General features: G+C 42.9%; 1 protein-coding gene across 3 annotated transcripts in view; it reads right to left on the bottom strand.

Annotated features, from left to right (window-relative positions):
- Nucleotides 1-5,582, bottom strand: part of Dis3l (DIS3 like exosome 3'-5' exoribonuclease) — a 49,893-nt gene extending 44,311 nt beyond the window's left edge. Inside the window, exons 1-2 of one of the 3 annotated variants that reach the window (XM_029565004.1) lie at nt 5,359-5,582; nt 3,944-4,097 (exon numbers count right to left, since the gene is read on the bottom strand). In XM_029565004.1, the coding sequence (XP_029420864.1) occupies nt 3,944-4,097; nt 5,359-5,497 (293 nt within the window). In that variant the 5' untranslated portion in view covers nt 5,498-5,582. Of the gene's footprint in view, nt 1-3,943; nt 4,098-4,644; nt 5,328-5,358 lie in introns of those variants that run through there. The other 2 variants (XM_008836341.3, XM_029565005.1) reach the window with 2 other exon arrangements.
- Nucleotides 5,583-15,651: the final 10,069 nt, after the last annotated feature.

Raw genomic sequence — 15,651 nt, 5'->3', positions numbered from 1 at the left:
CTACCAAAATCCAGCTGTGTTTTGGAGATGGTTTGAATGTGCTATTGGTTTTGTTGAAATTTCAACTCCCTTGTGAGATATTCACAGGTGGAAACTCAAATTCCCCTGTGTAGAGATGGAGTCTCTGGGAAGTGGTTAGGATTCAGTAAGACCATCAGGTACAGTGCCAGGACACACACACACAGAGGCAGGCACATGCTCCCTGCCTGTTGTCATATGATAAGTAATACTGTCTTGCACTTTTCAAGGTCATCAGACAAGGCCCCTTGACTTTGGACCTCCAGAAGAATAAACTGAAAAATAAGCCTCTTTTCTTTATAAAGTAACCTTACTCAAATGTTTTTAGTAATGCAAAACAGGCTTATACAGTATCTCATCTGCACTATAGCTACAGCCCTTTCCTCCAGGTCTCTTTTCCACTGCACCCAGTCATATTTTTAGGGCAAGAACCTGATCATACACCATGCCATCCTATGTAAAACCCTTCCCTGACATCCCCAAGGCCCATGAGGCCTTCCATTTTACTTGTGTGTCCTTCAGTTCCTTGAGCATGCCACATGTCCTCATGGACCCTGAACCAGCAGTTTCCTTCTTCCTGAGGGCTTTTCTCCCTTGCCTAGTCTCTTCTTCCTTTCTAGGTCAGCATCGACATCCCTCAGGGAAGTACATAGGTGTGGCCCTATATCCATTTGTAAGATTACCTAGGCCAACTTGTCTACTCCTTCAGGACTGGGTCTGCCTTTGTTTACCACTGTGTTCTCAGTCCAAGCAGTCTCAATTTATCTCTGGATAAATTTTTAAAGAAATATTTTATTCATTATTTTTATTTTATGTGTATGAGTGTATGTGAGTGCACCCGTGTTGTGCAGTGTCGCGGAGGTCAGAAGAGGGCTTCAGATTCCCCTGGAACTGGAGTTAAGGACGGTTCGCAGCCACCACGTGGGTGCTGGGAATTGAACCTGGGTCCTCTGCAAGAGCAGTCAGTGCTCTTAACTGCTAAGCCATCTCTCCAGCCCCGTGGATAAATATTTTGAAAAACAAATCACATTTGAATTCATGAATGTGTAGATAGGAAAGCCTTATAGAGTCATCAAGTGCCCCTTCATTAAATAAGCACTTAAGGATTGCTAGATGCCAGACATGTGATTATCCCGAGCAATCAAAGATTTGAAATTATTCAAACCATTTTTTACAATCTACTTATAAGAACAGGCATTCTCTGCATTGGTATTACTGAGATCAAAACATAAAATCCACATTACCACACAGAACAGGATTAGAGGTTCTGTCTTTCTATTGTTAAATGCAACTCTGGCGATTTCATTTCAGTAAAATAACACCATCTGTCACATTAAATTAGAGCCAGCCCTCTGCACCCTCACCTGAGGGTGCTTCATTCACAGATGGAAAATATCTGCTAAAATAGAAAAGGATTTGACTGCACTGAAAAGGTACAGTTTTCCTCCATTTTATTCCCTAAACAATGCAGTATAATAATAGTTTACATAACATTTGCATTGTATTAGGCATTTAATATGTGATTTAAAGCTTACAGGAGGGTAAGTGTGGATTATATGCAAATACTGTGCCATTTAAAAATTTTTATTACATTTATTTATTTATTTATTTATTTATTTATTTATTTGGGGGTGGTGCCCCAGCAAGCATATGGAGATCAGAGGACAATTTGTGGGAGTTGGTTCTCTCCTTCCACCATGTAGGTCACAGGGATAAAACCAGGTCCTCAGGCTTGACAGCAAGTGCATTTCTCTGCTGAGCTATCTTGCTGGCCCAATGCCATTTTATGGTGAGATTTGAACAGTCTTAGGTTTTGATAGCCTTGGGGTCCTGGAATCAATTTCTTTTGTACACCAAGGAACTACTGTGATTTCATTTAGTTTTCTAATGTTGTATTTTGTTTACTAAATTTAAAGGTCTGATTTGGTTTTAAGGATTATTAAGTACTCAAACATGAAAACTATAACTACAATTTTTAGCTAAATACCAATACAATTAATTATATATGTTTGTTTTTGAGACAAGGTCTCAAATAGCCTATGCTGGCTTCAAACTTGCTATGTAGCCAAGGTTGGCCTTTAACTTCTAATCCTCCTGCCTCTGTGTCTGCCACTATGCCTGGCTTCATTATATATATAAAATACATAAACACTGGGTATTGAGGAGACTATTTTCTCTCAGAAACAAGGCTGATGCTGTAATATTAAGTAACCCTGATGTATCCAGGTTCTTGCTTTACATGTTAAAGCAACCAGCAGGTGCATTTAGGTTAAACAAGAACCCAAAGAGCACAAGACCTAGAGGATGTCCTCCCCTGAAAGCTTACTTTAAACCTGCCACCTCCCTCTCCTTCCTCTTCTAAATTCATAACCAACTTTCTATGACCAGTGACCAGTCTCCAACTGATTTCTCCCAGAGTTCATTCTGGCCTAACAGCCTCATCCCACACATGCTGCTTAGCTTTAGATGCCTCATATCTGATTATCCTTCACATGGCTATTGTGCTCTATAATTACTTCTTGATTTTTGCATCTAACTCCATCAAGACCACAGGCTTGTTGTGAGACTTTTTCTGTATTTCCCAAGGCCTGAACTAGAAGCTCAAAAAGTGCTGATTTAATGGCAAACCCGGCATACAAGGGGCTTACTTCATAACGCCTCATCTTTTGTTTTCCTATCTAGTATACTCAGAGACAGAGGAAAGCACTGGGAAAAACCAATAGTTCTTCATCATAGTAACTACCTTTGAAATGCTCAGAAGAAAAGACATTTAAATCCCAATTCTTTGCTTTTGGTTGTCCCAGGAATTGGTTTTCAAAACAATCCTTAATATTAAAAATATTTTAGAAAACAGAAGTTGAAAAGGCTTGCAGTATGTGAGCAATCTGAATGATAATAACAAATTGATTTTAGAAGAAATTGAAATACGACACCTGCAGCAGCATTTAAACTGGATGTGTGTAAACAACTATATCTCTGTGTCTGAACAAAATCAACTTCTGGCTCATTTTAAAACACTTGATCTGAAAAAGAACCTGTACACATTCCAGTTAATGTGCATGTTTTTGAACTGAGCATATCATAAGGGCAATTTGTCATTTTCATATACAAATAAAAAAGACTTTATCTTTTACTACCAAAGTCTGAAGAAACTAAAACATTTAAAAACAGAATAAACACAGAATTCTGCTTATTAAATAACTTGGGGTGTTGAGAGATTGGGCATATAATTCTAATATGTGATTTTCATACTGTCTTAAGTTCAAATCATAAAAATTTTCCCAGTATCACATGAAGCAAAACTATGCTTTAAAGTATCTGTAGAGAAAGTGGCAACTACTCTTCACTTAGGCACAAGGGAAGTATTTTAGACTGGTTCAATCAGAGATGTTTTGTTTATCAAATACAATTACTATGGTTGATAGTTACATGATTAAAAATAAACAGCTATTTTTTTATTTCATTAAATAAATCAATGTAAGTAGCACTTGCATCCAGAATAAAGGACAAAATTTAAAAATATTCTTTACCCAAGAAAAGAATGTTCCTGAAACAATGTATCTACAGATAAGAAGATTAAATGATGTGTATTATTAGTAAAAGTAAAAAGAAGCAATAACTGTGGTACTATAAAAATGCAAACCAGAAGTCAATTCACACTAGAATCTTAAATACTGGGGACACTGCAGCTTCTTGATCTATAGTCAGATCTTTTGGTCAGGTGTTGAAGCCCACATATAAAATGTTACCACAAGTTCCTCACCAACAAAGAGAATACCAAATTAGTTTCAAAAGTCCTTTCTGACATAATGAATTCCTCCTCTTCCCTTCCAACAAGGGGACCTTCTCTAAAAAAAAAAACCAAAAAACAAAAAACAGGGAGGGGTGAGATTGACACTATAAATAAATAATGCAAAACAGATACCTTCGGCCTCTTTGATGCTGTACTGCTTGACAAGCTGTTTGCATGAAAATGATTCCCTTCAACTCAGGAAACTCAAGGATCTCAAGGTAATCCTGGACAACTTTCCAGTCTGGGATCATATAATGAGTCACTTCAGTAGACAAGAGCTTCCCATCTGAAACATAATTCAGAATGGAGGAGATTAGATAACGCTTTCAAACCTGGTTTATGACTATTTCAATGTCAAGTTGCCCCCAGTGTGCAGAATAACTTCCCATCTTAATTCCACCTTGAAGTTTTAAGAGAAGACAAATCAACTTTAGTAGAGGACCACAGTTCGGAATAAAGTCAGTGTTTTTTTAAAGGCTGTGATTAAATACAAGCTCACCATGGTTTATCTGTTGCCAGTACTGTGGGAGAAGATGACTGATATTTCAAAAACAAGTACATTTTCAACAGAGGCTGAATTTGTTAGCTCATCACTGACGTGCAAGAGCGATCAAATGCATCCCTGTATCTATACGCTTATGTGTGTGTTAATCACTTGTGTGTGCCTACAAGTTTCAAGTCGGTTCTGTTTGAAGCTTCTGAACATAGTCATAGATCTCCAAGGGTCAGAGAGAGAATGTACTAGAAAAGATGCTCAGCACAAGCAATGGGCAGCGGTAGGGTTTCCACTCAACTGAGAGCCTCTGAAAGTACCCTTCATACTCAGCACTCACTAGGGACAAGGAACAGCAACCTCCTCCTTCAATGGGCCACCTTGCAGGCTGAAAACTAAGTATGGTACACAGCAGATCCCAGCCCAACTTTTCCATAAACTTCCAATACAATGAGGGTGCAGAGAAATTTCAGGTCCGCCAAAGAGGCTGTAAGTGCAGGGTCTGGAAATCTGCAGTAGCAGAGCAGGTAATGTCAAATGCCCAGCAGTGCGCTCTGGAGCAAGGCGCCAAGGGCCTCACAGCCCGGCTTCGAGGTGACGCCTGGAGGTGGGTGGAGGCCGCAGGGCCTCGGATTCGGCTCCGCTCCACCCCACAAGGCCGTCCTCGCTCGCTCTGCCAGAATCCGCTCTGGCCTGCCCTCGCTCCTCAGTTCCCGGCTGTTTTCGCTCGCGCCCGGCCGCCCTCGCTCCTCAGGTCCTGGCTCTCCTCGCTTCTCAGGTGCCGGATCGCGGCCTCCCTTGCTCCTCAAGCCCCGGCTCCCTTGGCTCGCGCCCGGCCGCCCTCGCTCCTCAGTCCCCGGCTATCCTTGCTACTCCAGGTCCCGGCTCTCCTCGCTTCTCTGGTGCCGGCTTCCGGCTTCCCTTGCTCCGCAGACCCCGCTCCCCTGGCTCGCGCCCAGCCGCCCTCGCTCCTCAGGTCCCCGCTCCTTTCGCTCGCGCCCCGCCGCCCTCGCTCCTCAGGCCCGGGCCGCCCCTGGTCCCTTCCCGCCCTGACCGTTGCAGCAGGCGGCCGGCTGCGGGCAGAGCGGGCTGTTGCAGGGCACGCAAGGCCGCAGGTAGTGCTCGCGCACGATCCGCAGCGTTCGGCCCTGGAAGGTCCTCAGCAGCAGCACCTTCTCCTGCTTCTGCAGCATGCTGGCGGCGTCGCTGGGCAGAGCGGCCAGGAAGCAGCCGGGAAGCGACGGGCGCCGGCGGAGGCGAGGCCGCACCTTGGGGCCCGCCCCTCGGGCCTGGCCTGGTGGCAGCGAACCGGACCTCTGTAACGGCCGTGCGGGGGGCCGAGGACCCGCCCGCGCCTAGACAAAGCCTCAGCCGCCCGGGAAGGGTGTAAATAAACCATTCTTCCTAAGGACCACCGGTGCTGAGGGCCGGATGTGGCAGCCAGTTTAAAATTCCTGTGTAGACCGATTATTCTGTCTATCCACAAGTTTGTGTGGGAAGGGGCCGCCGAATTAACACAGGTAGTAACTAGAGTTTCTCTTCCTTGCTTTTGCAATTTCTAAAACACTTGAAAGGGTTAGCAAATAACACGGTAACCCGACTAGCCTAGCCATACGTTTCCCCTTAAGAATGTGCTTAATTTAAAATTTAATATATGGAAACATCCAAACACTACAGATAAAATGAAAACCATTTCCTCCGGGGTAAACATTGTTTAGCTTTTATAGCATTGTCAGCCTCTGGCAAACTGATTCTTAAAATTGCCATTGATTCAGTCCCATTGTACCTGGTTTGTAGCTCTTGACAAAAAGGAAACAGCTTTAATCCCAGCACTCTGGGAGGCAGAGGCAGGGAATCTCTGTGAGACTGAGGCCAGCCTGGTCTACATAAAGAGTTCCAGGCCAGCAGGAGCTACGGGAGACTCTCTCTCTCTCTCTCTCTCTCTCTCTCTCTCTCTCGCTCTCGCTCTCGCTCTCGCTCTCTCTCCCTGCATTCTCTCTCGCTCTCGCTCTCGCTCTCGCTCTCGCTCTCTCTCTCTCTCAAAAAAAAAAAAAAGGAAGTATCTTGATGTCTTTGGAGACATACCTCAACTAGGCAGAACTCAACTGTTTTCCAAGCACTGGACAAATGGAGCTGTGTCAACAACTTCACATACAAAGGTCTCATTTAACTTCTGTAAATCAAAGGAGTGGGTGGTTATTTGTATTCCCATTTTACAGGCTTGTGAGGCTGGATTAAGGGGTTTAATTAAGCAAATATACCTAGTTATTAAGTGGTAGAACGAACCTTCAAGCCAGAATCTCCAAAGCAGATTCCTAATTACCATTTATTCCCAGGTGAATAAAACACAGGCCCTGCACTGGGATCTACTACTTGGCAAGCTCTAGTTAAGATGGCGTCACCAGCTGGCTGGAAACATGGGCTTTTCTAATGCTGAAGTAAACCAGGTCCAGTCTCTTCCTTTCCCCTAAGAGAACTCATAAAGAGCTATGGTTCCGTTTCATTTACCTCTGTGTCAAGTTACTTAGGGTGAAACTCAAGATGGACTTGCACAGATGGGAAAATGGCATAGAGCTAGCTGGTGGCGCAGGCCACAGTGCAAGGAGGGCCCCCAAATCTTTCAACAATACAACAGCCTTCCCTAATACAGGAGTCCCTTCCAGAGAGACCAGAGGACATTGCACAGCCAAAATTGTCCCTACATAAAAAATGGTTCAGACAACTCCACAAATCCACCCTTTGCTCTCCCCGCAACCTTTTCTGTAAACCTCTTGATTATATGGAGTTGGAGGAGTGACTTTGATTAAATACTAATCTGTCCTTAATATCTCTCTTCAGCACTTTGTTGCTTAAAATTTTCTACAAATGAGGTGGTCGTAGTGGCACACACCTTTAATCCCAGCACTTGGGAGGCAGAGGCAGGCAGATCTCTGTGAGTTCAAGGCCAGCCTGGTCTACATAGTGAGTTCCAGAACAGCTGGAGCTACAGGGAGATCCTGTCTCAAAAAGACCCCCAAAATTTTTTTTCTACAAATGATCTTTTAAGGACTAAAGTGTATCTAGGATTCTATGGAGTGTTCATTTTAATGTTTAAAATAGGGCTGGAGATTGTAGTTCAGTTGGTAGAATGCTTGTCTAACACACATAAAGCCCTCCATTCCATCTCCAGTATCCAATAAACTGGGTGTGGTGGCACACATGCTTGTAATCCCAGCATTTGGGTGGTAGAGACAGGAGATTAAAAAATTTGAGGTCGCCGGGTGTGGGGGCACATGCCTTTAATCCCAGCACTGGAGGCAGAGGCAGGCGGATCTCTGTGAGTTCAAGGCCAGCCTGGTCTACATAGTTCCAGGCCAGCTGGGGCTACAGGGAGACAGAGATCCTGTCTCAAAAAGACAAAAAAAAAAAAAAAAAAAATTCAAGGTCATTCTTGGCTATATAGTGAGCTGGAGGCTAGCCTGGGATACATGAGATGCTGTCTCAAAAAACAAGCTGGGCATGGTGGCCTTTAATCCCAGTACTTTGGAGGCAGAGGCAAGTCTACATAGTGCAGGAAAGCCAGGGCTACATAGAGAGACCGTGCCTCTAAAAATAAAGGCAAGGGGCTGGAGAGATGACTCAACAGTTAAGCACACTGGCTGCACTTACAGAGGCCTGGCAACTAATACCTGTCCATAACTCCAGTTTCAGGGGATCTGATGCCATCTTCTGGCCTCTGCAGGCATTGCATGTATGTGATGAACTTACATACATGCAGGCAAAACAGTCATACATCAAAAAACAACACAACTGGGTATAGTAGCACATGCCTTTAATCACAGCATTTGGGAGGCAGAAGCAGGCAGCTCTCAGCAAGATCCAGGCCAACTGGGGCTACAGGGAGACCCTGTCTCAAATCTGTTTTAAGATCCTTCATGAGTGCCAAGCATCACTGCTCTATCTTTCTGTAGGGCCCATATTGATGAAGGCAGATCGCTGTAATATTGCTGGTCATTGGTAAATGGGATCCGGTGATCTAGAGAGCCCCTTAATGCCAATAATTAGCAGCTCAGTCTGCAAGTAGTGCTGTCATTTCTGCGATTGGCCAGAGCTAGTCACATGACCACACCGCTTGCAATGGAGGTGGAGCCAGAAATGGGTTCTTACTTTCTGGGCTAAAGAAGGAACTATGCAAGCAACTTGCCTGACTGTTCTACCCATACTCCTTTGCCCTAAATGTTCTAAGTCTGTCATCAGCTTCAACCTTTTTGTTTGGGACAACTCCAGCCCAGCCCACTGACCTTTGCTTGGGCGTTCTACCCCTCTCCTCTTTTGGAGTTTAACTGTTAACTTTCTAAGCCAATGGGGTTGGGGATTTTGCTCAGTAGTAGAGCGCTTGCCTAGCAGGCACAAGGTCCTGGGTTCGGTCCTCAGCTCCGAAGGAAAAAAAAAAAAAGACAAAATAACTTTCTAAGCCAGTAAACCAAGCACATATCGCTACACACCTCTAATCTTTATGTCATATACTTCTGTATGTAATTCCTTATGGAAGACAGATATAGTCTCTCTTCACCAAATTCCATGTTCACTTTTTCTCTGGGCACACAGCCACATTTTCTAGCTTCCTTTTTTTTAAAAAAATTATTTTTATGTGTATGCATGTATTGCCTTCATATAGGTAAGTGCACCCGTGTCGTGCAATATCCGAGGAGGACAGAAGAGGCTGTTGGATCCCCTGGAACTGGAGTTACAGATAGTTGTTAGCTGCCATGTGGGTGCTGGGATTCGAACCCGGGTCTTCTGTAAGAACATTCAGTGTTCTTAACTGCTGAGCCATTTCTCCAGCCCCTTCTAGCTTCCTTTATGAATAGATAGGTACAGTCACATGTCTGGATTCCATTTGGCAGAATATCAGAATGTAATAGTGCCATTTCCTGGAATGGCCCAGAACACTCCAGAAACATCTTCCCCCACCCTTGCATGCATGCTTTTTCCTCTTGTTCTAAGAGCTGTATGCCAATGCTTAGGGAATTGGCAAGTCAGCATTAAAGATGGCAGACTCCCCATCTACTTCAGTCCCAAAAGACTGTAGAGCAGAACTCTGCTTCCTCTTACCCAGTGGACTCTTGTAAAGGAGTAACAACTCTTTGTAAAACTGGGCCTGGACACATGAGAATCCTAGTGCTTGGGAGACAAGGGAAAAAGAAGCGAGTGCAAGAGTTCACAGTCAGCTACCATTACTATAATACACCCTGACTTAACAAAAAAGAATAGGGTGCCTGGGATGTGACTTAGTTGGTAGGGTACTTACTGGCCTACCATGCACAGTCCTTTGCCCATGCATTGCATAAAACTAGACATGGTGGTGGTGCTTTGGATCCCCAGCTCCATCTAACTCAAGCATTGTAGAGAATTCCTGTAATTCCACCAGGAAAATCACAAGTTCAAGGTCATCCTTGCCTACATAAGGAGATTCAGGCTGTCCTGGGCTACAGGAGACCCTCTCAAAAATAAAAAAAACAACCAAATGAGATTAAAGAACTTGCCTAATAGTTGCAGTGCTGTTTGTTAAAAACAAGCAACCACCTCTCACTAGATATTAGATGTCTTCTTAAACTGCTTAATGAGTTCTACCATAGTTCTTTTAGAATTTTTTTTTAGTTTATTTGTATGTGTGTATTGCCTGAATGTGTGTAAGTGTACCTGTGTCGTGCAATCCCCTAGGAGGACAGAAGTTGTGGGATCTCCTGGAACTGGAGTTACAGACAGTTGTTAGCTGCCATGTGGGTGTTGGGATTTGAACCCAGGTCTTCTGCAAGAACAGCCTGTGTTCTTAACAGCTGAGCCATCTCTCCAGCCCCTACCATAGTTCTAAACCATACAATCCTCTAACTGGTAGGAACAACAATATGCTGCTGTGTTCTAGTCTGGTGTGGACAACATCATCACACTGGGCAGGGTGTCTGATGGCTTGCTTCTCAAGTTACTTCTTTCCTTGACAATGTAAGTACAGACGGACATCATGTTTCCTGGATAAGCAGAATGCTGTGGCAGCTTTCAGTACTCTGTTTCCCTAGTGCAGGACTTCAATCTTCAGGCTGAGCACCAATGTGCTTACACTGCGGTCCAGTCAGTAGTGCTGACAATCCTTTGTGCTGATGCATCTTGGGAGTACAGAACTCAGTGTCTACTGGGTCATAATCAAAAGACCATCAAAGGTTAGCCTAGGGGAAGGAGGGGGACATCTCTACAAAGAACTAAGAAGACTAAGAGGCTAAATATACAAAAGAAATTCTAGAAGACGAGCTCCAAGGACTGAGGGTGCATTACAGAAGCAAGCTTTGAAATAATCTGTATTTACTTATTTATTTATTTTGACAATAGTACAACAGGCTTACTGAAACACAAATGATACATAAAGATATCAAGTAAGAATGTTGAAATTCTGTTTTCTTTTTAAAATAATTTTTCTTCCTTTTTTTTTGTGTGTGTTTTTGAGACAGGGTCTCCCTATAGCCCCAGCTGTCCTGGAACTCACTATTTAGATCAGGCTGGCCTTGACCTCATAGAGATCCACCTGCCTCTGCCTCCCAAGTGCTGCGATTAAAGGCGTGTGCCACCACACCCAGAAATTTTTATTTCTTTTTAAAAGATTTATTGTTATTTTGAATTTTTATTAATTTATTTTTATTTTATGTATATGAGTGTTTTGCCTGCAAGTAAATGTACCATGAGTGTGCAATGCCTGTGAAAGTCAGAAGAGGGTGTTGGATCTGGTTGTCTGGTCTTCTGTAACAGCAGCTAGTGCTCTTAACCACTAAGCCATCTCTCTAGCCCTTAGTTTTATTATTTTTAATTAGGTGTATGAGTGTGTATATGTGTGGATTTGTGTACCTGAGTACAGGTGCTAGAGGAGGCCTAAGGTGTCTGATTCCCTTGTAGCTGGGCTTATCAGCTGTGAGGCACCTGACTTGGGTGCTAGAAACCAAACTCAGGTCCTTTAAAGGGCAGTAAGTGCTCTTAACCACTGAGCCATCATCTCTCCAGCTCCTGAAGTTCTGTTTTCATCTGGAGTCTACTCCTCTCAAGTAATATACTACTGTTGATAGCTTCTCAGACTGTTGACTAAGATCAAGTGTGTGCTGCTGATAGCTTGTATGGATCCCAAGAGCTGTTAAAAATGACCCAAAGTTTGCAACTTTTTAAAGCGCTGGGCAATCTATGTTGGACCAGTTAATCATAGCTGAGGCTTCTCAAGTTTGTAGCTGGAGCCCATAAACTGCTCTAAACACTTTCCCTTTTCCTGTCTTCTTCCTTTTGGTCTTAGTTACTCTTATGTCTTTGTGATAATATACCCTGACAGGGGCCAGTGGAATGGCTCAGTAAGGTAATCTGCCACCAAGCCTGATGACCTGGATTTGATCCCTGGGACCCACAAGTAAGGAACTGACTCCTGCAAGCTGTCCTCTGACCTCCACATGAACCATGGCATGTGCAGAAAGTGCATAAATAAATCAAAAAGTGTAATATAAGACTCCCACAGAAATATCTTAAGGGAGCAAGGGTTTGTTCTGGCTCACTCTTCCAGGGTTCAGTCCATCATGGCGGGAAGACTTGGTGGCAGGAGAGTGAGGCAGCTGCTCACATCGTGTCCACAGTCAGAAACCAGAGAGCAATGAATGCTTATTTTCTGCTCACTTTCTCCTTTTTAAGAAATATTTTAGTTTTTATTTTATGTATATGAATGTATTGTCTGCATGTGTTATTGTCTGTAAGTGCACCCGTGTTATGCAATGCCTGTGGAGGTCAGAAGAGGGTGTTGGATCCCCTGAAACTGGAATTAAGGATGGTTGTTAGCCACCATGTAAGTGCTGAGAATCAAACCTGGGTCCTCTGCAAGAGCAATTTTTTAAACCACTGAGCCATTCCTCTAGCCCTTCATTTTCTCCTTTTTATACAGTCTAGTATTCCAACCCAGGGAATGGTGCTGCCCATAGTGGGTGGACCTTCCCACCTCAATCTGTTTAATCAAGATAATCCCCCACATCTCTCCCAGATCTCAGCAAGTTGACAATTGAGATTAACCACCACACTTCCCTCTTCCCTTCCCCTTCCCTTCCATTTCCTTTCCCTTCCTCTTCTTCCCCTTCCCCTTCTTCCCCTTCCCAGGAAAATAATCTTTAATGCTTCAGTGCAAATGGAATGCACACATTAAATACAATTCAGTGTTCTTTGAAAATATCTCTGTGACAGCATTTGATACCAGTTAAGGCCAGCACAATAGAAGTGAGGAAAATATTGTATCATCTATCATTGGTTTCATGTACCTCATGCCTATGAGTATGCAACCCAATCTTTTCTTTCGAACTTTCATTTGTTGAGCTGATTTATAAACTCTGATTTGCTTTTAGTTCACAGGCTAGTAACAGCTACTGACCACTTCCGCTTGACAGTACTGTCCAAAATAACTGGCAAATAGAAGTAAATTTCCTGGCTGCTTTTCCTACTTCCTGAACTGGACAGTCTACTGCTTAGCCTGTTTCCTTCAGTGTGTCACTGTGGTCCTGGATTCTCTGTTGTTTTCTCTCAAGGAAATGAGCCTGTGCATCTGATATGGATTTTTCATCATTTCTTCTTTGCATTTTCTTTAGAACTTCTTTTGATAGTCCATCCTTTGGTTTCGTATTTTCCTCATTTGTCCATTTCCTTCTTGCATCTTCTCTCACTTCATGTCGAGCCACACTGCTCAAATCATGTGCATTAAGTTCATGCAACTTGGGTTAGTAAGTCTCTCACCCATTCATAATGGAGTGGACATGACAATTCTTACACAGACTTTGGTGGTAACTAATACTTCATGAAAAATAATCCATTCAAGTTTGATTTCCTGTTCATGAAGTGCTGAAGAAGGATGAATATGAACCGGGCTTCCATGCCCATCCGTTGTGCAAAAGGTTGTTCCAACAGATCTTTAAACAGAAAAAAAAAATGATAAGGACTAAAACAGTGAAATCATTAGTTAAGTAAAATTTAAATTAAGCCCGGGGCTGGAGAGATGGCTCAGCAGTTAAGAGCACTGGCTGTTCTTGCAGAGGACCTGGGTTTGGTTCCCAGGACCCACATAGTAGCTCAAAATCTGCCATAACTCCAGTTCCAGGGGAATCTGATGCCCTCTTCTGATCTTCCCTTCCCTCTCCTCCTCTCCCTTCCCTTCCTCTCTCCTTTTCTCCTTTTCTGAGAAATGAACCCTCTATGTAGCCTAGGCTGGCCTCTAAGTTTCAGTCCTCCTGCCTCAGCTTCTAGGCATGCACCCTCATGCCCAGTACTTGTATTTGCACATTTAATTCTTTTCTTTCTTTTTTTTTTGGGGGGGGGTACAGGGTCTCCTGTAGCCCCAGCTGTCCTGGAACTCACTATATAGAGCAGGCTGGCCTTGAACTCACAGAGATCCACCTGCCTCTGCCTCCTGAGTGCTGAGATTAAAGGCATGCACCATCACTCCTGGCTTGCACACTTGGTTTGCAAATGTTTCCAGGCAAAGAAACTGAGGTAGGAAAGGATTGAAGCAACTGCTCAGGCCACGCACCAAGTGACTGGTGAAGCAGACTTTGAACCTGTGCAGGCTGGCTGCAGAGTTCTTGGAGCAATGACCCAGCTGTAAACCTTCTAATTAGTAAATGGTGAGAGTTGTAGGGTGGTGTACCTTCTGTGTGACAGGTCACAGAGGAGTCCAAGGACAGGGTTACGGAACTAAAAACCATGACACTCATGTACTGAGCCTACCACTCCCTAACTTCTGGTGCCTTAGCCACCTCAATGTAAAGGTGGCCTACAGCACAGATGCCAAGTACTAATGCTGGTGAATTGATGGTTCTAGAGGGTGTCTGGATGTCTACAACTTCTCCATTATCTAAAGAATCAGCAGCTTTAACCTGTACCCCATGGCAGTGGAGAACAAATGGCTGCTGGGATTACTTTCCTACTTGTATTAGGGAAAATTTAATTTGCTATACATTAAAGGCTGCTAATCCTTGATTTCCACTTTTCCCTGAATATGGGATGAATCCGTTTTGGCATTCTGAACACCCAGGGAACTCAAATAACCCACTTTGCAATGATTATTCTTAAATGTTCTGCTAACTCGTTCTAATTTAAGAGAAAATGATTTTGCGTTTACAATTGCATGCCTCAGCAAAATTTTCTTTGCGGTTAACCTACCGATAATTCTGTAATTCCACCACTAAGTGGCGCTGTTTCATTGACTTTTTTTTTTTTTTTTTTTTTTTTTTTAAATTAAGTGCCTCAGCTAAAGTCCCCTCCGTGGGAATATCTGATAGTGAAAACCTTGGCCTTTCACATGCTACTGCTGAAATATATCCAATTACTTGAGATAAAAAACAAACAAACTGGTTAGTATTTTAACAATACCTTTATTCAAGGAGTTCAAAGGTCCAGATACATCAACATTAATTAGAAACTAAGCTTCATTGATTAATACAGAAAAAGAAAAGAAAATCCTCTGAGTCTTGAAACAGAGTAAAAGGCAATTCAGTTATGTAGCTTGCCAATTCAATTATAGTTCAAAACTAGATACGTTGTTGTGGTTTAATTTTTTTTTTTGGTATTGATATACTTTGATGAAATTAAGTTTTCGTCCATCTTGTAGGAGTATTATTGTTGATTGTGATAAATACTTATTTCATTGGGTGAATTTATTATATGGAAATTTTCTATTTATTTTTCTATTTTGTTACTGCGTATGTTTGAGCTGGAGAGCACAAATCCCATCTCATGTTTTTATCAATAGACTATGAGTTCTAAAAGCTATATAATTACTATAGAAAGGTTATGGAGAAATGGAGAAGAAACTAAGGGATACTGGCAATGATCTTGAACCACCACGTTTGGGATAAATATAAACAAGATGTTAGAACTTTCTTATTATTATTTAGTAAGTAAAATAGAAGGCAGACTAAATGAGACTTTAAGAATGAGGGGCTAAGGGGCTGGAGAGATGGCTCAGCCATTAAGAACACTGGCTGTTCTTGCAGAAGACCTGGGTTCGAATCCCAGTGCCCACATGGCAGCTAACAACTGTCCATAACTCCAATCCCAGGGGATCTGACAGCCTCTTCTGACCTCTGCCTGACCTCTGCGGGCATTTCATGACACAGGTGCACTTACCCACGTGCAGGCAATACACACATACACATTAAATAAAAGTAATAAATAAAATTTTAAGAAAAGATTCAAGTTTAAAAAAAAAAGAGTGAGGGGCTAAAATTTAAAGTGGAAGTGCTGTGAGGTGTTTAAACAGAGAAGACCATTCAGACAAAGTTTTGCCACATGAAAGTCTTTTATTAGCTAG

The sequence above is a fragment of the Nannospalax galili genome, unplaced genomic scaffold (genome assembly GCF_000622305.1).
Source record: "Nannospalax galili isolate Female #2095 unplaced genomic scaffold, S.galili_v1.0 scaffold54, whole genome shotgun sequence".
Lineage (NCBI taxonomy): Eukaryota > Metazoa > Chordata > Mammalia > Rodentia > Spalacidae > Nannospalax > Nannospalax galili.
Note: the sequence above shows the minus strand (reverse complement) of the source record. Positions and strands in the feature narration are given on the sequence as shown.